Source organism: Drosophila santomea, chromosome 3R (genome assembly GCF_016746245.2).
Source record: "Drosophila santomea strain STO CAGO 1482 chromosome 3R, Prin_Dsan_1.1, whole genome shotgun sequence".
NCBI classification, from domain to species: domain Eukaryota; kingdom Metazoa; phylum Arthropoda; class Insecta; order Diptera; family Drosophilidae; genus Drosophila; species Drosophila santomea.
This window is the reverse complement of record NC_053019.2, coordinates 25,140,570-25,164,842: the sequence shown is the minus strand read 5'-3', so window position 1 is coordinate 25,164,842 and position 24,273 is coordinate 25,140,570. Positions and strand designations below refer to the sequence as shown.

Below are 24,273 nucleotides of genomic sequence, written 5' to 3'. Positions count from 1 at the left end.
GGAAAAACAAAACGCTCGGAGAAAAACCTTAAAGTAATTTCATTGTGAGCCAGCTCTGATTCTTCTTATGGAGTTGGCTTATTGGACCAACAAATTATATATGCATGCTATGCATATATCAAGTTAATTGGGTTAATTGACAACGCCATATGCAGCCCTGTCCGAAGTTATTTTCCATTTTTCCCACTGAACGAACTCTTGCTGAAAACCAATTTAATGAAAATTCTCAAAAACGTTGGTGGTATTTTTTAACTTTTTTATAAAATATGTTGGCTTTAGTGCTGAATGGCATTAAATCGTCTATCAATTTATTCTAAAATATAACGTTTTTAATAATTAAATAAACATTTTTAACTTTAAATATCCAGTTTAAGAAATAACTTCCATCCATTAAAAAATGCACTGTCTTAGTTGAAACTAACCTTTTAAAAAGTCGTATGCCTTAAATTTTAATTTATAGATCAGCAATAAATTTCAGCACTTTCCTTTTCAGTAACCTTATTTTCTGCTTTACTTTTTGCTATTTTTGGCTTTCTTATTAAAGTGGTTTTGGGCTGGCTTATCCCAAAGGAGAATCATCATTAACTAAAAGCGACAGCCTTAAACAAATGCTTTGGCTCACAAATATTAATGCGCTAATTTGCATAATTTTCAAATTTATTTTCCATTCACTCTTCTGCACATTCTGTGGCGTATAAAGTAGCCAGTGATATTTATTTTCTCAATGCGATATCCAACCGTGGAAAGATAAAAAATATACATAAAGCCCGTAATGAAGGCGAATCGAATAAAAACTATATTTTTCTTCGCCTGCCCTGTGGCTGATGATTTGCCTAACAATGGCATTAAGCACGCTTATTAGTTATAATTCGTTTTTGTATTTGGTCAACAAGTTTGTGTTGAGATATAGGGCCCAATGAGAGTTCATTTTGATAAATGTCAAGAGTTTCCCATCTTTGCTCAAAGCTTTGTTCACACCATTTATCATTTTCATATAAAACGGTGTCTTTAAGATTAAGTCATAAGATATACGCAATACGTTATTTATTGTCGACTTTTTCTACAAATGGTAATGCACTTTCTTGTTTTCCGCATTGAAGTCCCGATTTGCTGCATAAATTACGGTAGGAAAATGGTGCCAACAGTTTTACAGCTAGGAAAATCGTTTTGTGAACTCTTTGTCCATTCATGCACTTTTCACAGTTCATATTGGCTTGCATAAAAGTGTCGAACGGAATTATTTTCCTGAAAACATAGCTTGGCTTAATTTGCGATTATTGGCAAGAGATGTTGAGCAAATGGCTGTAAACTTTAATGAACATTTGCTTTAAACTTTTTAATTGCGTTTTAAAGGTCTTTCTTTTATGGAACAATGTTTAAAAGCAGCATTTTTATTACCCAGCCGTATTCTTAAACTTTATTATAAACTCCACCCACATGCTGTATTATTTCTTTTCCAAAATAAAGTAATCGCCAATTAAAATTCAATGCGCTTAATTTCCTCTTGTCAGCAGTCCGCAAAAAAACGTGTTAAACCAAATTTACATTTTTTGCAAACGGATTCGCAAAAAAACTGTCAATGATGATTCGACAATGACGTCGCGTCAAGAGCCATCAAAATCGTCTTTTTCGCGATTGTCAAAGCTTTGTAAATCAAAAATAAGTTTATATAAAAAGTCAAAGCAAAAATCGGATATGAGTCGATCCATTCAGTTTCAGGTTTGCACAATTGGCCAAAATCGTATTAATGGCCATAACACCCCCTCAACCCGCATTTCGCATGCAATAAATTACAAGATGAACAAAAAAGGGAAAATAATAAAAGACATATTTATTGTTTATGCATTTAAATATGAAACTGAAACTGAAGACACGGTTTGTTCAAAGGTATTACGAATATTGTTGGCATGAATCATATTACGGATTTCGCTTTTGTTTTGGCATCGGAATTCGCTGGCTTTAAAGGTTAATGTACCAGCAAAAACAAAAGGAATGAACCAATATTAAGTGGGTTAATTGATGTTTTCAGTATTTGGTATTATTAATTATTTATTTCATCAAAGACCGAAACTCGCTTCCTTGAATGGCCTCAATATCGAAATTACTTCTGGTAACCATTAGACAAATAGACAGTGTGCAGTTCTTTGGGCACTGACACTTTCGGGTTTTTAGCAATATTAAAAAACATTTGCATAATTAATGACTGGAAATAGTTGTTGTATCCAAACTAATTTCGACCCAGCCCATCCTGTTTCTCCTTTTCCCCCCCAATTGCAATTATGTTTTTGTGGCCCAAACAATAACGGTTGCTGCAGTCGGAAATATTTAGCTGGAAACAAAAAGCAAAAAAGGGAATGTTGAAAACCAGGCCGCTCTGAGTGACTTTGGCTTTTAAGCAAAATTAGATAACAACTAGCTGGAGCTCAGGAAGTGAGCCAAAGAAATAAATGTAAATGCACTGAGAGAAAAATGTAATAAAATGTGTCAAAAGCTTGCGAAAAGAAATAAAATGATTTAAACCAAATTCATATTTTAAGATAATCTATAATGGGAATTAAAATCTCAAACTGAAATAAATATTATTTCGAGTGCACGTCAACATAATGATGTCTGATTTTAGCCGAGTTTGTTGCTCCTGCAATGGCTCCTTTTACATTTCTACGGTTTCTTTCCACTTCGCCCGCTTTGGCCAAACAATTGTTATGCCAATTTCATTGTTATGTCGTGAGCCGAAATTAATGACTTCCGTTTGCATGGGCTGACCCTTTCCTTCTTTTGGACATATTCTGTGTAGGTCGTGCGTAAATGGACTTACTTGGCCAGTTATTTGGAAGAGAAGGCAATTCACTGTAGCGGATATGAGGGTGGACTTGACCAGGTGGTGACCAGTTGTGCCGAAAACAGCTTAAGTTGAAAGCAAATCCCATCGATTGAGCTGAGAATCGATTTTTCGCTTGATGGCCAACGATTTCTTATAGCATACTTTGTGAAGTCATTCCCTTGTTCAACACTTGGGCAGATACATTAATATCTTCAGCCAAATGCATTCGCATTTTTCTTGTTTCCATGTCAAGAGTGCTGAAATATACAGCAATAGCAAACAGAAAGTAGAAAAGAAGTTAAAATGTTGAAAAGATTTTCAAAAATACTTTTACACTTCTTGTTTAGCAACTGTTTAGGCAGCAATGAAGTTTGATGAAAAAGCTGTTTAGTTTGTGAGCACAAGCAAAAAGAGAAATTCTTTTGCATATACTGTAGCCATTTCGCTATTCTTTTGAGCACAAGTGTATGAAATAAAGAGCAAAAAAGTGGAAAATGCATTAGGAAAACATTTTTCTAGCGCCTTTTGTGCTTTCCATTTCGATGTACGAGTATGTATGTATATAAATTTCCATTTGCACTGCAAATGTAGAAATCTATTGTTCATCGGTCGGGTGGCGGCGGCGGGTGTTTTGGCTTCTGAGCGCCATAATTGAAACATGCATATTCCATTGTACGCAAGCCAAGTAGCTGGGTGGAAAGTGTGGGGCTTTGGTTGTTGTTCTGCGGCATTATGATTGCAAAATAAACAATGCCAAGGCAGAAATCAGCATTCAGCTGCACACAGTAACACAAAGGCTGAATGCAAACCGAACCACCGAACCCATTGGGCCAGCACTTTTATTATCCGTTGAAACAGAAAAGCATAAAATGCTAAAAAAAAATGCAAAAAAAATAGAAACCAAATCGAAGAGTACTTATTGCCACGGCTAATATGCCGCCAAATGTTTATTAGCCGCAGCTGCACAATAACAAACAACAGATATGGTATAGTATTGTGCAATGGCATTTCCATAAGAGTCGAAAAACGATTTGCCAGCAAACATCGCAAAATGTCTGCTTTAAGGCGGAACCACTCGTTCAATCGTGCCACAGTTGCACATCTGATATCTGTATAAATGTATAAATGAAATGAATGCGGCGAGGTTTTGAGGAGTAGCCGCCATATATGGCCAATCATCATCGTGTTTTCGCCATTATGCAATCTATATTTACGGGTTTTTCTTTTGCTTCACCAGCGGAATTTTCGATACTCTAGAAACGTATCTTCAGTTTGCAGTATATATCAGTGTACTCTTTCTTACTTTGACCATCACATAAATACAATCCTGTTGAAAAGTGTAAGGTGTAAGGTGTACAAAGCTCTTAGTATTCAAACTGCATTTGTGTGTTCTTTGAATATTTCTTTTCAATTGATCAAAAGTTGTTGGCGTTCGCCGTACAATTTTTCGCTCATAAATAATGCATTTTTTTTGTGGGCATACATATTCGATGATGGGAACCGAAAACTTCACAACATGCAGTTGCCCCAACAACATTGACTATGATGGTTATTATTATTATTATTACTGCTCTTGTTGGTTTTTTCGGTTTTCGGTTTTGTTTAGCTGTAAATCACGTTGCAAGAACCTTGATTGAGTTTGCTCCATTGACTCAAGGCGAGCCTGTAATACCTGACAGACAATCCTATACTGTCAACGCCATTTATCATCTTTATCAATTCAAGCGGCGATTGCAGTTTGCGTTTGCCTCGTTCGGCTGTTGAACTTCAGGTTCAAGCCTTTCATTATGAGCTCGTAAATATTATTCATACTCCAATTCCGCAAATAAATATTCAAAGAGCGAAAAGCAAAACGCAACAGCAGTTGCGTGCTTTATTTTTTAAGTTAAACAAATAAACTCATTTTGCATGCGTTACCCCTAATTCAGGTCAACAAACTTTGGCTACAAAAAAAAAGAAAAGAAAACACGGAGTAACATCTGCTTGGTATAAAGGGAATAGATCAAGGAGCTTGAGTATGAGTGCCAGACAGGATGACATTTTTTCTGGTTTATGCCATGGGGCGTCATCTTAAGGATGCTTGGCACGTTTTCAATTTGGCTGAAACCCTTTTGGGCAATTGCTTTATGGCAAATTAAACTGCAATTAAGTGCAGATGAAGCCATAAAAACGTTTAAAAGCAAATTTAAATTGTCATTGTGGATACTTTCCCCTTGGGTAACTTGTTAACATGTCGTCACCTCGCGGAACCTGCTACAATAAATATTATTTCAATATACAGAGGCACATATATTGTTTTTTTTTTTTTGGCTTCATTATTCATTATGGGGCGTGGAATAAATGTTAATTAAATAACAAATTTTCTCTCACCTTGGGAGGTGAAATAAAGTCAATCGGAAATCGCTGGCACAAATATGAGAGCTTTTCGCGAAAGGAACCAAGGCCACTAACTGGGTCGCCTCCAACCACGCCCCCGCCCCCCTTTTTTGTATGTGAACTAACCTTGACAAGTGAAATCTAAAGGTTCACACACATGCACACACAATTTCCGCAGAAGTGGCTTTTGCCAACTTTAAATGAAAACCTGTTAAAGGCAGAGAAAAAAGACGAGAGGAAGCAGTTGGGTGGGGAAAAGTGGTAGAGGCGAAAAAACCGAAGGAACCACGCACAAAACTTCCAGTTGAAAAATGATCACAAAAAACTGCAAAGGAAGTCGTGCAGACCGAAACTTGAAATGCACTTGAATTTATTTCAACAAAAATGAATCTAAAAGATGCAATAAATTACTTGAAATAAAATGTTCGGCACAGTTTCTTTTAATGACGTTATTTTATGTTATAAAACATTAATGGAGATATTTGCATACATACATATGTGTATGTATTATCATCACATCTTTTTGTAGTGTACTACCTTTTCGATTCTGCTGACACTCCTTAACTTTCCCAAGCTATCTTGAGAACTTTACCAACTGGCCGTGCAGCTAAGAAGACCCTTCAAGAGAAGGGTATCACAAACGAGTGGAAGGAAGCCAGCTGAAAAGGCAGAACTGGCTGCCATTCGACGTCCGTCCGTCAGTCGGTGGAAGCGTACAAAGGCATGTGTATGCGATTGTACGGGTGTGGAGCACCAGGTTACCTTACCAGTTACCTGTTACCAGTTCCTGCTCCCCGGGACTCCTCCCCCCCGTTCCGCTCACCCGGCTATAACGCTCCAACGCCCCAACGAGTGGAGACTCTGTGAGCGCAAGACGGCGGAACTGAAAAAATGGTAAATGGTAAAGGAGCTGGAGTTGGAGTGGAGAGCAGTCTCGATAAGTTCATTTTTCGAGTTCAAGGTGAATCGGCCACAGGCAGTTCCCTTGCCAGCTCCATCTTGTGGTCGCATTTTCCCCAGATTCTTTATATATTCCTTCGTTTTTTTTGCGTATGTCACTGCCTTTAACTCGCCCTGTTTTTGGTTTGGATCTGTGGCTTCCTTATATTCCCTTTCATTCTTTATGTGCCTGGCCCCATTTGCTTCGTTGCCATCTTTAGTGGCACATAATTACACGACTCCTCTTTCCTTAAGAAAAAAACCAAAGAAAATAAAAGAAATGAAGTCCCAAATGAGTTGGGGAGTGAAAAATGATTGCGAGCAGAAGACAAATAATGCATGATAATTAATGCTGTATTCTAGGCAAACGTACTGAGATATTTTGGGGCACGTTGCTTGAAGTTAATGCATAAGATAAGTAAATTAAACAAATTACGCATCCTGTACGCATTAAATAGTAAATTCAATTAGCATGGGTAATTTGAAGCTACTGTTTTAGATAATCAGTAAGGAATTCTAAATGCTGCCCTCAAAGAACTCATTTCCATTACAAGTGGCAAATTAATAATTTACTCAAAGTGAATCATTTGATGTGTCTCATCAGACATCAAATTGCAACAAATTGCGTTTCTCAGAAATAAAGACTTATTAAATCATGCCCAATGTTCGGCTGAGTTCTGCGAAATGCAAACTGTGGATTAGACACATTTCGAAATGAACTTCATAGATAATAATAGGTCGCATAATGTTTGCGATAGATATATGAGATCATTCGCTGCCCTCAAGGGTAGTATGCTCCATAAATCACAAGTTTAAATGCGAAGCCTTTTGTTCAACTTTGCACACCTCGACTCATCTCTCGATTTTATGTGCAGACTGCTGAAGTTTGAAGTTGAGTTCAGTGAGGCGATGCGATGCGATGCGATGCGAGTGTTGTTCACCTAAGCGTATTAACATAAAAAATGTTTGCACACAAGAAGGTCACAAAGGTGCGTGGAAATCAGCCCAACTTTAAAGCGGGTGAAAACAATATATATTCAATATTTATGGCCCATAGTTATCTGAGCATCTATAACTTGTAGTAACGGCCTCAATTTGCATGTGAAACCTTTTGGTAGAGTAATGCAATCAAATGGCCATCTAGTCTTCACTCAGCGAGTCTGTTTCATTCATATACTCGTAAATCAATCAATCAATCGTGCGCAAAGCCAAATAATGGCATAAAATTTCAAGTGGCAACGTCCAAAAACCAACACAATCCGTATCGCATCGTATCGAATTGATTCGAGAGTCGAGTCAAGTTGAGTTTAGTTGAGTTTAGTTGAGTCGAATCAAATCGGAAGGGGCAAACAAAACAAATCAACAATTTGTTGTTTACGCTCAATTGGCTTATGTTCGTGGGGCCGATGCTCTGGATGGACGCCTTTGCCCAATGGGAATTAAGTATCTGGGTATCTGGGTATCGGGAATTGGAGGAGTTGGAGGGATTGGTGGAATTGGAGGCCCAAGCAGCAAGGAACAGATGCTATACAATATCGCTCACACATGCTCGCACGTGTAATTAAATTTCAATTAAACTTTTCAACGCACCAGCGATGCAGGGTGTGCAGTTGTGTGTAACAATATTAATTAAAAGTGTTTAAAGCGAGAGCGAGAGCGCGAGACGATGCCATAAACCACCGCAAATAGTCAATTAAGTGGGCAAAGTGTTTGCCCATAGTTAAGCGAGGCAACAGTGTTTATCGCCGTTACTCATTCGCCCCGTTGTCTTGCTCAATAATGAAAGCAACCGTAACGCATGACACAGTGCAGTCAACTTGATACGAAACCAATAAACACTGTAATTCGTGTAGAGCAGCTGTGGATTCAAAATGAAAATGAAAGCAGCTCGACAAGAGCCAAGAAAATTGGGTTTTGTTTTGCCCCAACAATCTGCATTTGTTAATAGCTGGCATATTTTTTATCTCCTATCACAGCTTGGGAAGTCAGAAATTGTTGCAGTTTTTCCATTATGGTTTTGAATTAATTCAGCTCGTATTTCTGTTTTTCATAAGAAATCTATCATTGAATATTTGAATATATTTTACTTTCCTGTTTAGTTTAGATTTGCCAATATTTAGACGATGCTTGTGCAAAATATTCGCAAATAGAAAAATTTATATTCCCACAAGTTTTGTTTACTGAACTAAACGAATATGACAGCAGTCAAGGGCATTGAAAAACTGAAATACTTGTGTAGATGTATTTTATGTTCTGGTATGTTTGTGGTGTTTGTAGGGTGCAGTTATTAGTAAAAATAATTTTTAAAAAATTTCAGTAAATCATAAATCCTTTTTTATAGTTTAAATATTTTCGATGTTCTGGCAGAAATTTTGCTCAACTGCATTTCCATTTAATTGAATTTTTCCTTGTACAAGTACAAGATTGCATGTCTCGCAAGTTCTGCTTTTCAATTTGGAAACAAATCTAAAGTTTGTAATAAAGAAATTTAATAAGCAAAGTTGGTTGCATCTAACAACTTGCAATACATTTTGTTTATAGAAACACGCATATCCACATATGCAGAAACTCGTGACCTCTGTTGTAATATGACGCGTTGGAATGATGCAAACCCAATTTCGTGTTTTGAGAGGGTCGCTTTGGGTAAGGAAATGTAATAGCTATGAAATGTAGATGCAGTAAAAATATAACCATTAACATAGACACAACCCCCCCATTCCCCCAAATTCCCTCATGTGCTGCGGATTTTCTTTGTGTGTGCGCCCCATCATGAAAAGCAATTTCATGTTATGAATCCGTTTTTGGCCAAGGCAAAGTAGCGCGCCATTTTACTTAGTATTTTTTGTTGTGTTTCCTTCTTCGTTTTTGTTGCTGTATTTATTACACAATAAAATATTATATTTACAGTGTATCAGAATGCGGCCCCACTTGCATGTGTGTGTGAAGAACCCTTTTCGATTTTTTTTTGTGTTTTCGGGCACCCTCTAATGTCTGAACAGTTTGCGCCTGTTCTCTTTTGGCCATTTGATAGGATTTTTGTGGCATAGAGAAATGCCTAACAGTTAAGGTTAATGAGGGGTCTAGTCCTGAAAATTGAGACAAAAGCACACGTATGTACGTATGTTTGCAACTTCATTTTGATGGGATACCCAGCAACCCCAATAGAATAGGTATCAAAATTGTACTTTTAAATGAAAAAAGTCAAAATTCAGAATATTAAAATATTTATCCTCAAAAATTGGTAAGAATCAATCTTGCAAAAAGCTAACTTAATCGATAAGCTTCATTGAATTTATAATATTTATAAAAATCCTCCAAAGTATCAACAGTTCGTGGAAATTCCGCCGCATTTTTGTTTTATTTTACTTGTAGTTCACATTTGGTTTTCGCCACTTCCCCTGCGGTTGTTGCCAACTTTTGTGCCTGGGACTGCCGTTTCAGTTATTCTCCTGCCGCAAATATAATGGCAATGGGAGCACCAACAGCAGAAAAGCACAGCGGCAATTCGTTACGCCTCGCATATCTGCCCCCACAAGCAGATACATAGATACACAGACACACAGATACTCAGACACTCAGATACTCAGATACACAGATACTCGGATACACACACAGGCAAACACCCTCCGTTTCCGTTTTAGGTTTTTCTTTTTCGTCTGACCCACAGTGTTCCCTTATCCTCCAAAATACGTACATATAAGTATGTAGAAAAATATTTGTGTGTGTGTGCTGGGGGAAAATGAAACTATTTTCGTATTTGTAAAATCTCAGCATGGGATAAAAATTTGCTGAGCTTCGACAGCGTGAAAGCTTTGCCCAAAAAGTAGACTATACCATACCTATTTGTGCAAGGGGGTTGTCTTATACTCGCATTCTGTGTGTGGCTGATATGTTCAATTTCTACCATGACTTCGATTATTTGCCACTATTGCTGCCGTAATTGGTGTACGATAAGAGTTTCTTAGTCAGAGTTCAAACGTTAACATGTTTTAGGAGAGTGTGAACTTTTACAACTTATTATAGCACTTTGATCCATTGACACAATTTTTGTCACGCAGCTTTTTCGGCTTAGTTGAATAAAAGATACACACGTCACAAGCGGCTAGCAATTTGCATAAGCCCTGTTGGAAAAAGGGATTCCCCCTGCCAATCTAAAAAGTTTTACGTTATAATACCTACCTCAAGCGAAGTTTATTCAAATGCTTTGAGCTAAATTGCAAAAGAATGAAAACCAGTCGAAGACAATTTCGTTTGATTTGGGTGTAACATTGGGTAGCTGTGTGATAAAAAATGGATGAGGCCTTTTAACGACAAACCATTTAGCGCATATGCCCCGAAAACCAAACGAAACGGCCCATAAATGGCATAATTAACGCATATTAAATGTCACCATTAAAATGGACAGCCAGTCGAGAGTGTCGGTCCCTCACATCGCGTTAAAATCGAGCAGGAAATTACGTATGCATATCGGGGCTCGATGTGAGTGAATCATTAAAACATTAAAGTCAGGCGGAAAAGCGAAACACCCATCCACACCCAAAAGGCACTGTAAACGGCTTTGGTTTTATGCGCAATTATAAATGTGTTTCCGTTTCGAGAGCGAAATATATACACACTCTATATAATTTATAAACTGTATATGACCGATGCCTGCGTATTTTTTAAAATGCAAATTTTTTTCCAGCCTACAGTGGAGCTGGGCCTCGAATTTTAACCCCAAGGTGACCGTGAGGTGTAGTTTAACGAAGAGTGAACATAAAAAAACATAAAAAAATACAATTAAAATGCAATGTGGTAAAAGGAGAGGGCGGAAGTCGTGGCAGTTACAATTCGTCATATCGATGTATTTTATAGATCGGTTTGGGCCATGCTCTTTCCCAGTCCGAGTGTCAGATTTATGAGTTAAGCCCTGCCAGCTCTGCCAGCCGTGCCACAAAAATTGAAAGCGAAAAATTGTAATAGACCGACATTTGCAACGGCTTTTATATGGCCCGCCAAAGTTGTCAAATTCAGCGACGGCCCAAAAACGAAAGTGAGTGAGATGCTGATGCCCAAAAACTCGCATATGCGGTGCGCAAAAATCTACTAAATCCGATTTGTGTCATAAAAAAAAGTTGGTCAAAAGAGTGGATAACTTTTTGTTTTAATCTGCATGCCAAACGGCTTAAATAGATTGCGGTAACTGTCATTGTTAATTGGAAGTAATATATGAGAACGTAGAGGAAAGTGTTTTATTATATGCCATAAATATCTCGTGTTTCTTGAAACTTTAAAAAATGTACTTCCACTTATTCCTATAATAGTTGCTTACTCTTTAGCTCAAGCAGGTAACTAAAACTAATAAATCCCTCAAATGAGTTAAGTTTTGAGTAAATTTATCATGGCAATTAGGGCGCTTAATCACCTGCCACAGTAAAATGCTGAAACCACGGGAAATTAACCACGACATCTCGGGGAAGCCCCGTGAACATACAGCTACTTGCATATGCATATTTGATGCACAAACCGACAAAAACGTTTAGCTAACGCTTTATAAAGCACCTGGTAACCCAGAGACTCCGGTTTGCAGCCCTTTGCTTTCCCTTCCTTCACGCTTAAATCGATTAAAAGTCTTGCGTGTACATTTTTTGTGCCAATTTGCGGGGTGCAAGGGGGCAAGGGGGGCAAAGGAAGTGCTTCAGGATATGCAAATGTTGAGAGAGTGTTGGTATATGCAAAAACGCTAGTGCATATCTAAGATTTAGGAGTGCTTACCTAAAGGTTAATAAATATTAACCTTTTACTTTAAAGATTATATATATTTTCAAACTATTTAAACTAATTTAACTTATTTTCTATCTTTCAGGTAAGCAACCTGGCTAGACATCAGACATATAGCTCGAAAACATCGTGATTAAGGGATAGTCATAGATGCCATCGTAGTGTCTGTGTGTGCGTGTAAGCCCTAACCCCATGTAGATCCACCAATTGCGTAATTATGTACTCCCCTTATGTATTAGCATATACTTCTCTAAGCTTAACCCACCATATTCTCTTCACACTACCAACTTGTAATCGATTCACTATACATGTTTGTGTTCGTATTTAGTAGTTTTAACAACCATTTTAACCCATCAGCCACATCCAACCACGATTACGAAAACGAAATTAACATATCAGAAAATCCAAATTGAAAAACAGCATTTTGTGGCATTTTGTGTGCAAGTTTTTATCAGTGAAAAATCTATTCCATTTGCATACAATTTATAGCAGGAAATTAAAAATGTTTTCCTTCTCGTGCCTGTTGTTTTGACAATTTGCCAAAGATTCTTTCCGTCCGATTGTCGCTGTCTGTTTTGAATATCCCCCCACATTTTGGGGGCAATGAGATATAGACTGGATATAGACTTTTGGGTGCCAGTGTGCATAACTCGCCTTCTGGCGGCTTATCACTTATTCATTTAACTTTGCCTCTGAATTGTATTTAATTAGAATGGCCAGGAGAAAGTAGCTTAATTAGGTGTGGCTAAAAATCTACATTTCTCTCTCTATATATATTAGTGTGGAATATTTTTCCATCCTACATATTATATATGGGATATGGGCGGGGGGTTGAATGCCTCTGCTCTTAATTACAAATGAGTACGTCCCTCGGGCCATTCCGCCTGATGCGTTCTCTCATTAGCCTTTTCAGTCGAGCCTCCACGCCTCGTCGACTTGTTGACATTTTGGTGTCACATCTAGAGGAGCAAAACTTGCATTTTGGCCTAGATTCGTGGGCAGAGAACTGAAATGCCAGCACAAACACACACATATACACAAGTGAAAGGTGAAGGAGGAAGAGCCTGTGGGAAGTAAAGGTGCTGTTTGGATACATTAAATGGCTGAAGGATACCTCATTTCAATTTAAAGTGTAAAATTTCGAAACGATGCTAAATAGAAAACGTAAGGGTCCCGAGAAACACAGGAACTGATAGAAACTGAGGCTAACGACTATATAAACAGCAAAACAGCTTCAGGGCTAATAATGCAAAAATAACAAAATAGAGGCCAAATACATGAATAAATAATGCCATTTTATATATTGAACTCCTATCAGCTCCAATTACACAAATTACATTTTTCTAGAACTGCAGAAAAGCCCGCGGCGCCCAAACTTTATCACCCACACGAGAAACACAAACATGGAAAGCGTAGTTTCGAATAAATAATAAACAATTCATATGTTTACAAATGATATTTGGTTGATGTATTTTAATTTATTGTTTATCTTCCGGTGTGTCGTAGTGCTGTGTAATTTATGTCGTGTGCCTCTAGCAAAATACTTGTACTTGTACGATCTGCTGTTTATTTTATTTGTTATTTTTCCTGTCGCAGCATAAATAAATAACCCAAAACATGCCGTTAATAATTAAAAATAATTCGAGCAAAGTTTGTTATTTTGCGTAAATCAGAGTCCAGTTGGTTGGTTGGCATCATCGGAATTTTCTGTGTAAACCTCTCCATTCCCCAGAAACCCGTTGTCCTTGTTGTTCGTGTGGCTTACATTGGTTTATTAATTTCGTGCGCATTTAATTATATGTATTTTATTCCATTTATGCATTTTAACATGGTCCCCAGTTGTGCTGTACATAACTTTCCCGATTCAATGGTTTTGGTATGTGTAATAAGATAATTTTCGCATTTAAAAAAAAAAAGAACTATATAATATTGCATTGAACATCATAGTCATCGGTAAATTACCTATAGCTTAAAATGTAGTTGTTGTTGGAGACGTAGATGAAACCACTTTTCAGGTTGCATTTGTTTATATTTTTCTCAACCTGTCACAGTGGACATTGAATGCGTATTTTAATCTATACAATCGGAAAACAGTTGAGCTCCTAAACAAATCAAATTCAATGATAATCCACTTGACAGGTCACAGAAGTATTTGCGAAAACCCATGTAAATAATTTTCTGCGTGCTTCTGACTGGCCATTAAAAGCGTTTTGTGCATTTTGTAAATACAAAAATATTTTACAAACACCAGACCCACATCCCACTTGAGTAAACCACCAAATAACGACCCATGCATTTTAATTGACACGTGGTCGGCCATCAAAAACAAAAATCCACTACTACTATTACTACAACTACTGTTTTCAACTCGTTTTTACTCCCATATACATACCTAGTTTTGATGCAACCATTTGTAGTAACAGAAAAAGCAAAACAAACTCTAAAACCCATAACCAGTGTGTTTACTCAATAACCAAGCAGGAAAAAAAAACACAAAATACCAAAAAATAATGCGAGAGCAGCTTTTTGCGAGATCGATTTGAAACATTTGCTTACCAGTGGCGAACTTTTCTTCTTTTCTTTTCCGGTTTTCTTTTACATTGCAGGTTTCAGACACCCATTAAAGCGTTTGCCTGCCTGACAGCAGCCACAAGGTAAGCTCTAACCAGCTGATCGACCCCACCCATACCCAGCATATGCCCATATTATAACGACCATCCCAATGAAACCCCAAAAGCCCAATTCAATTGTGTTTGTTGTGTTGCATTCGGTGTGTGTGTGTGTGTCCTCTTCCAAAAAAAAAGCGTACTAAATTCCCACCACTATTTAATTGGCTAAAAATAATAACAAAGTGTAATCGTTATAATTAGCAAATATTATTGTTGGTATTTCATGTGATTATCTTCCAAATTGGCTATTACTGCATACTAAAGTTGTTATAATTTTATTGAATTATCTATCTTCCTGTCAGCTCGTAGATACTTTAGTTTGTTTAGTAGCAGTAAAATGTGCAGTACACTTAGCCTTAGTAATGTGTAATTATAATTTCGTATTTATTAACCACTTCAATATTTTACAGTAAATAAATGTGATGAAATGCTATCAAAGATAATGAGAATACCATTTCCGGCCTATTTCAATATCTTAAATCTCTGGTTGCACATGGTAGCTCTTGTTGCTTGTCGAACGCAACAATTAGAAACATATTACGGAAACATATAAGTATTTATGGTCAAAACAATGGCCTGTGGTGTTTTTGGGGGTCGAGAGAGTTTGGAAGCCAAGGATAATCCTGTTGCATTTGGCTGCTTTCGCCAGGCGAAGGACCCTCAATGTGGGCCTGCTGTGCTCTGGGCTGCAATTATATTGTTTTCTTGTCCATGTTTGTTATAATTTTATTGCTCACACACACACATGTACATGTGGGTATTTTGGATAAATTTGCTCCACAATTTGCTAAACATTAAATGGGGAGAAACGGAACCTTTAGCGTACGTGTTTATGGTCTGTATGACTTCTACAGGGAAAATATTCTGCATAATATTGTATTCAATAAATGCTTGATATTGAATCTCCAACTTAACATTAAAGTGCATTCTACTTGTTACAATTTTATAATTTTCAGTGCACACATTTGAGTTATTTGCACCTGAAAATCATTCATGCAGGTATTTAACATTCGACAGGAGCGAATTAACTGCCGTTTGTGAAATATTTAATTGCCATAACTTAACTGCACATATATTTCTCAATCATAAGTGCACATTTCGATGCAAGGATAAACTCTTTGAGTCCTCCGGCCTGCAATTTGTCGTAATCGTTTTCGCCTCCTGGGCGCAACTCAAAGCTATTATTATATAATCGCATTCGTAATCAACGATAATGACAACACTTTAGCGCAATATAACACATCATAAAAAAAGGAATTGAGTGGACTAGAAACTGAAACAATTATCACGGCCAGAAAAAAAAACGACAGAACCATGTTTTGGAAGTCGGGCCAACAAATTGGTCACACACACATGCACTCACATACAAGTGCACTGCAAATGGCTGCCAACATCGGCAACATGCAATATTTTATCTGCTAATGTGTAATTATAAACAATTTTCTTGTTTGTTATTTATAATAGCGCAGTGGGCGGCTGAAAAAAAAAAATGGAAATGAAATGGAAAAATGGCAGCGGGAAAAACTAAGCCGTCTGTCTATGTAATTGTGCAAGCATTATTATTTCAGCCATTGTGTTTTCGCGTTGTGCGGGTGCAATTTTAACAAACGACTCGCGATAACAATCGCCGGAAAATTGTTCCAAGTGCAAGCGGGGGGGTGTGGGGTGGCTGAAGCGGTGGGCGTGGCAAAGGGATTTGAAAAATGTCGACGGAATGCGTGAGTCCAGCACATTTGCCACATTCCAAAACTGACAAACGATACGCGATATGCGATATTGCGATATATACGAAACAAGCCGGAAAATCGTGAAGCAAGGTGCTAAAAATTGTATCACTCGAAAAAGTTGTACAAAAAGTTGCACAAATAGAAGAAAACATACATATATACGCCAAAAAATAATGGCGTGATACACGCAACAACAACAACAATAAGAACTGTGGAAAATTAATTGCAGTGGAATTTACGTTTAGAAATTGAAGCTGGCAGCGGGCATTCGTGTCCTTTTTGGCTGCAAATGCAACCGCAGCGCGGATAAGTATGCTACATAAACTACGGGCTTAATTAAATGGAAATTGGACACGGCTCTTACTCGCACACTTGCAATGGTTAAAAAATAATTCAGTTAGTAAATCTCAATTAGCATTAATAAAATACTATCATAAATTCAAGCGAAATAAAAAGGACAATAAAGATTTAAAGTAGGAAGGTTTTCCAACCAAATTTTCTGTTATTTACACCACAATTTCGACGTTTAATTCGGCTGCTCGATTGGGAGCACACTTTCGCCATTCAAGACCACAATCAATTAAAATTGCTCTGCGGCTGTCGCCATCGCGAGTCGGTTATTGTGGCGCGGCAGCAGCTGCAATCATTGTTGTTGCTGCTGCGTTGTTGCTGCTGCTGCGATGTTGCCGCCATGTTGCAGCACACATTGCTGCGATATTGCACAGATGCGAAAACATTTGAAGGGCTTCGTTCTACTGTTCCAATTATTGTCGCCCTTTTACCTGATTCGCTTCCCTTTTTTTTCGGCTTGTTTTTCAGCTCTGTTACGTAGTGTTGCTGTGGTACTTTTAATTTCCCAGTCGAACAAGCAGCAAGGAGCTGCTGCCATCCTGCAACAGGATGTGTATTGTTACGGTAGAGCGACGCATCCTAAATTTTTTGTCAGATCCTCCTTTTTTTTTTGTTAAGCAACTTCCGCCTGGACCTAAGGTTTAATTACGTCAGGGACCGAGCGGTTTTTTTTCTTCCTTTTTTCAGTTTGGCTAAAATCTTCTCTGTTGCGTTTCCAGTTCGCACTTGACTACGTTTTGGGCCAAGTTGTGTAGGATTGGTGATTTCGCTGAATTGAATTACTATGGCGGAGGCAGAATTTACCATGAAAACTCTAAATAAAAAGTTGTTTTCACCCGAAGCACTCAGAGACTCAACTACGCCAAAGTCAAACCACTTAATTTCCTACTCTGCGTATACGCAATATTGGCTTAATTTCCTCTCCTTCGATGGCAAACAGAATTTATTGTTTGCAGCGAAACGACAGCAGCTCCGGCGGCTGTCTTCATTAGAATTACATCGGCATTTTCCATTTTTGATCCACTTGCCGATGGAGTTTCGAATTCAAATCAACAATACGCACCGTTGTACAATAGTCCTTGATTTAGGTGTGTGTGTGTGTGAGTTTACTCTGATGATTTATGCATTCGGCAACACCTTTTGAAAAGGGAACGCGGTTGGGGTTTATGTAAATTGGGATTGTAAATTCGTGCAAATCGCGTTTTCAATTTCAGCTCTTTGTTGGATATGCGAATATGCAAATGAAGCTCATAATTTGCTTAAGCCAAAGGCGGGAAATTACCAAAAATGAACTACGACCAGAAGAATGGATAGCTGGCGAATGTGAAACAGGCTGAGAACGTAAAGGGATCTCCACCCCAAAAAAACTTTCCACAAAAGAACAGAGAAGCTTTGAGTGCAAACTCTTCGGACCAAGTAGTGAAAGATAGGATGCTCATCCCTTTCCACTTCGTGGAGCTCCATGCCCTATGATTTCTCACGATGCAGCTCTTGGAACACTCAAAAAAATAATAAAGACACATATTTTTTTAAATATTAATAAATATTTTGAAAATTCTTCAAAATCTAATTCAAAATCTTTATTCCCTAAAGCAAATACTTAATTTTATTGTAGGCGAAAAATGCTTCAATAAAAATTGCTAATAGTTTACTTAAATTTTTCAAAGCCACCTTCGTTTTAAAAATATAAAACTAAAAAAATATTGAAAAAATATTAAATTCGATATTCTAGCCAAACTAGTTTTCAAGTGTAGAGTGGGACTAAGAACAACTTTTGCCCTGCACACATGACCCATTAATAAGCGCACGGCACTTTCTGGTTTGGCTTGGTCATTTCATTCGACTTTCACAGCTGGGCGTCGTGGAAAATAGTGGGAAAATGGGGGCGGTTTTTGGGTGGGCGGGGTAATGCGGGGTGGTGGTGCAGTGGTGACGTGGTGGCCCAGCACGTTGTCAACATAAATTTTCGGGGCAGCAGCCATGAACTGCCAGCGGCGGTGGCAAAGTTTGCACTTCCTTGCAATTTAAATGCGTTTATCTATTCGAAAGTGGACAAACAGGCCCAAGTCGCAAAGTAAATCTGTGCCGCCATAACGAGTGAGCAAATTTCATGATTTAAGCATTTAATGCGTTCTTCAATCGATAAATCATGAATGAATTTTATGAATGTTCAAAAATTCTGCAGAAATCTTTAGATTGAGCACTTCTTTTGAAAACAATTTTCAAGAAAGTGTTATTAAAAATGTATATATGTATGTATGACTACCAAAATCAAAGATCAATAGCTAAAGCTATACGCGTATCTTACAGATACGCCAAGCACGCCCACAGATATTCAAGGATGCATGGCAAGTCAATGATAATGAGTCAGCAAGCGGAAGCTATGAATAAATTTTGCGATGCAAAAACGAACCGAGAAAACGAAAACACGCAGCCAGATACAAATGCATAGCTCCAGATACATATACGAGATACGGATACACGCAGCCACAAGTCAAGCGTTTAATATGCAGGCAACGTTGCAAATGGGCGGTATTGGGCGATATTTGGGGTGGAGTGATAGGTGGTGGGTCAGAGTGGAGCGATCAAGGACATGGCGGATGGATTCGATGACCCAAAGGCGCACACGCACGATAAGCGATAACTATAACCATTTCATATTGGCGGCGTAATTTGACGGAAGCGCTTTAAGCAGCCTGCCATTTGCATTTGCTGGGGGGAATTTAATGCATAGGCTGAGCAGCTAATGTGGACTCAATTAACTTAACGTTAACAACGAGGACGTGCAGGATGTGCAGCTTTGCGATTAATGCGATTATACCTATCTCCATGCCGTATAACAGCAGAGGAGCAGGTTGCCCACATTAACTGACTTTCATACTAGTATCTGTAACTTCAAAAACTTCTACAAAAAAATTTAAATTTGTCACATTTTCAGCTGTAACTACTCTAAATTAAAGTTACGATGGGAGTCTTTAGCAAAGCCCCAGAACAGCTCGATATAACTCAAAGACATACATATATAGCGGAAAGGTGGACCATTTGACGTCAGTCAGTCCCGTTGAACAGGCTAAGGAAATTCAATTAAACTTTTGTTCCAGCCACACAGCCCCCTGGAACCAAGCAATCCACCCGCATCCTTGTTTAACACTATAGAGGATGGTGGAGGATGGAAGAGAGAATAGCCACCGCAATCCTTGGCCAGGTTACACAAATAGCAAGTCACGTTAGTCCATTTTCTGTGGGCGGAGCTCTGGCCACGTTTCACATTTGCAGCTTACTCCACAATTTGGCTTTAAATAAATATTTAACGTACTATAATTGGAAACTCGAAAGTGCAATTAGCAGAGTCCAGCGAGAAGAGTCCGAATGAGAACAACTTTCCAAAGTTTTGAAGCTCTCATTCCAGTTCGCCGGTGAAATGGAAATTTCTTTGTCCAAATTTAAGAAGTTATATTACAAGAGCACCACGGGCGGCCCTCCAAGTTAATTAGGTTATGAAATTTTACTGAAATACCAGCAGATGTGTCTATCAACGCTTTAACTCTCACTTTAAGCTCCTTGACCATGCGCTTTTTCGTTGGTCTGAGAAGGCCACTTAAATTTTTAATTGCAGCTAATTAAAAAAACGCATCAAAACGGAATATAAAGCACATACCAAAAGTGGCAAAATAGCATTGGGGCTGTGAAAATTCTAGTTTTCGTCCGAATTTAAAGAACTCTTTGATAACGCTTAATAACATTTTAGATTTAGGCCAAGCCTAATAAATAAAACGACTTTCACAAGCGTTTGTTAGTATGAAAATTCGGAAAATTCGACATTCTCTTTGCCCTCTCGCTTGGTGTTAGAAAAGCCAAAAAAAGGGCAGATAAATATTTAACAAGCTGCACAAAACAGACAAATATGCACATACATATTCGCACACGCACACACTCGCAAATGTTTCGCAGAGAGGAAGAGGGACAGAAAGCTGGCGGGAAAGAGATAGCATTAAGCAACAACAGGCAACAAAAAACCCAACGTGATACATTTTTTCCCACTTTGAGAGAAATGAAAATAAATTTTTTACCAAAACCGGAAACTCAGCGTTGGGGTTCAGCATAAATTAAGAAGGTTGCTGGAAAAAAAACAGAAACTGTGAGGAATTAAAGGAATAGATAAAAGGATACTATGCTAGATTTGCTAGCAAGTGCAGTTTAGAACTAAACGTTGAAAATCTTAAAAAATTATACTGCTTAAAAATCATTTTAAAAGCTTTTGCATTTTTGCATCTGTGCCTATTCATCATGCTGTTTCTGCACAATGAATTGCAACAATCAGAAACATAAACCAGACATTTCGTTGGGCATTTTTGGACAAAACAAAGCCCTTCTTTCCGACGGCTGTCAGTTGGGCATCTGTCCCGGTGTCCGCACCTCCTGCTCATCCTGCTCCTCCCACCATCTGCTCCCCCTGCCCGTTATCCTTGCAGCATTTCACCTCCAATCCTCTCCGACTGTCTGGGCTTCCTGCTTATCGGACTGCTTTGTTCTTGCAGTTTGGTGCATACTTTTAGGCGCAAATCACGCCATGTTCAAAAAGTTGGCCGTACTGTTGTCTCCGGGTCTCCGGTTCATTGCACTGCAGTGCTGTGCCATGGAAATTGCAACGCGCCGCTCTCTTATTGCCCGGAAATGCCTTTTTCGGGCTAGACGGTTAAAGTTCTGGTTCTGAAAAAAAAATCGCTAGAGAACCAGTTAAGGCAAACATGGAAAAATCGTGTAATACTTGCATAGATAAAAATTTCTTCGAAAGAAATATATTTCGTTACAGACTTCATATCCGATTTGCATTATTTTGACCATTTTTGTTTTGGGATATATAAAATATTCATCCATGATATACTGGCATTTCTTCCTGTGTGCAACTATCGAAATCTCGAATTGCAATTGCAGTTGCAATTTGTGTGGCAATGGCGGATCGAAAATGTCGCATGTTTGGTCGCAGTAAGCCGACACATGGATAACTTTGAGCCTCGAACACCGAACTTCGATTATGGCAGCTAATAAAAAAAACATTGTGCTACGCGGCCTAGGCGCGTTCAAAATTGTGGATTTATGGTTATTTTATGGCTGTTTGGTTTATTGTTCATACTTTCTTCCGGCGTTTCCTTACCTCATTGTTCCTCGGCTTCTTGGTTTCTCGGCTTGTCGCCTGGGTCATAAAAATTCAATTAGGTGAAGAAGGCGTGCTGGCACAAGATGTAGGAAGCACATGGAAGAAAAAACCTGAGAGACCGTAAAAACGAATGAATCCTGATTTAAAAGGAGTGTGTCTGAGTGCGATCCCAAAAGTATGCCATCGCAACTTTTTACTCATTTTTATTTTGCATGGCTTTGACACACATGCATAAGTAAGTAAGTAAGGAGCACGCACATCCTCTCAACCATGCCAAATGCGTTACAAGAATTGCCAAAATGTAGGAAAACTCTTGAGCAGCCCCACAAGAAGTGCGCTTTAAATTTCCCCCACTATGCAAAACGGATGCTGAGAGATGGAAAATAGGAAAATGCGAAGCACCATCCGGCGGCGCTGACGGAAAAAGGTTTACTAAAAGGCAGCCAGGAAAGCGGGAAACGAGAAGAGACTGGCAACATTCCACAAATACTCTTATGAAAATGAAGCCAAAAGTTGAAGATGTCATACAAATGCGTGGGTGAAGACAAGTAAACACAGTTGAGTTTTCCCCCATTTAAAGTTAAATTAAATGCATCTTTGGCGGTTGTAAATTGAAATGAAAAATGTGTCACAGTTTTTGATATATTCCAAGTTAATACAAGCAATATTATAGCTTGTGCGTCATTTGATCCATTTCCCCTTAAGCTAATTGACACACTTACGTGCACTTTAAATATTTGCCGCACTATCAATGGAGTGAAAGCCAATCTTTTGATGGATGGCTCGACTTGTGAGAGGTTAAATGCCTGCTTACACTGCCATATCCTTTTATGCGACTAGTCCTTCGTTCGACTTGTTTGCGTGCTCTTTTTGTTCAAACATTATCACAAACTTTGCATTATCCTGCTGTAAGTGAGAGCACAGAGCACACAAGAGTGGCCCCACTAAAGATCTCTCCACATTTCCCATCCTGCGTGTGTGAGTGTGTGTGTGGAACGCCTTGTTATTAACCTCCTTTCGACTTGGTGAATCCTGTTTGCCCCTCTTGCTAAGCTCAAGTCCCATCGGTTGTGTAGATATGCATATATGCCTGAGATACTTTAAGACTTTAAGTGGTAATATATATTTTTGATTAATGATATCAACTTAAAATGTTTTTGCTCGCACATTCCCTATGTTTTGGTTCATTTTTTCAATTTAAATAAGTACAGAATACTTTTTTTTTGCTATGTACGTGATTATTTATATTTCCCTGACTGCAGATAATTGGCCCCGGGGAGTATGACAATAAACGATCCTTGTCGCCATCATGATTGACAGCCCCAACACGATGGCAGCAATCTGAGCCCACAAGTCGCATCCTTCCGGTTTGGTTGAGCGATAATAGTAGAAGTATTCGCACATTATTACACTCCTCTGCGCTGCGTCAAATGACATGTTTTGATAAATTGTTTGATTAATGGACGCATGTGCGTAAATACTGTTTAAGTGCTGCGGCGAAGGGCTTACGTATCAATATCCAAAATGGAAGGACGAGTTGGAGGACACTCCAACGCCTTCATGTGACCATTAAAAATAATTTTCTTTTGCGTCCCGCTAAAAGCGCACTTTCCACCACAAAGAGCGACAGCTGAAAATGACAAAATCTGTCGGATGCCAGGCCGATGTTCATAAATCAAAGTGACACCCATACGCTCACACACCCACACACACACACATACTTACCAACACAGGCACGCAGACATTTTCCACATTTCCGGCGCGCTCATTAAAAAATTGAGCGCCATTTGCCAAATGCGAGGAAACAGCGTGAGAGAACTGAGGGGAAAAAAAAAAAAAACCGAGGGTGAAACAGTGGAAAACAGAAATTGCATGCTTGAGCATATGCATATGCATGTTGGGCGAGGAACTCCACTCGAAAAAAACTAACACATCATAAATCTTGCACAAGTATCCTTAAGCGTTGCGACTCTTCCATCCTTCAGTCCACGCCCACCGCCCCCTTCCAGCGCCACTGCAAACTGGAAACTCATCCACATAAAAGGCGCAAGATTTACAGTAGAGTCCAGCTAAGTCTTTAGTATGAGTTCTGTCTATAAGAAACTGAAATGAATATATATTGTATATTTTTTAGTTTTAGTTAGTCAAAAATCTATGATGATTCAATAACGATTAAAAAGTACTATATTTAACATCTAGCTATGATCTAATAAATCCACTTTGATAAAATTATTCAAGTTTGAAGTTCCGGCTACTGCAGTTCCACTGTAAACGGCCAGGTGCTCGGTTGGGGTGAAGATTTTGCTTTTTTTAATTACAAAAGCCTTCAAACGGTCCGTTGGTCGGTGTGCACATAAATATGCAACACTATTTTTCGCCGCCACCCAGTTTTTCCCATTTTCCACTTTTTTTCAGCACCACATGCATGCAATAAGAAACTTTGCCAAAGGCCAAGCAAACGCTCACATCGCG

The 24,273-nt window shown here is 38.5% G+C and overlaps 1 protein-coding gene across 4 annotated transcripts in view; it reads left to right on the top strand.

The window, feature by feature from the left end:
* LOC120454583 (poly(U)-binding-splicing factor PUF60-B) overlaps positions 1 to 24,273 on the top strand; it is an 89,391-nt gene that overhangs the window by 35,170 nt on the left and 29,948 nt on the right. For 2 of the 4 annotated variants that reach the window (XM_039640010.1, XM_039640009.1), the window contains exon 3: positions 14,503 to 14,550. The exons of the other annotated variants lie outside the window; for them this stretch is intronic. In XM_039640010.1, the coding sequence (XP_039495944.1) occupies positions 14,503 to 14,550 (48 nt within the window). The remainder of the gene's footprint in view (positions 1 to 14,502; positions 14,551 to 24,273) is intronic. 4 annotated transcript variants of the gene reach the window in all.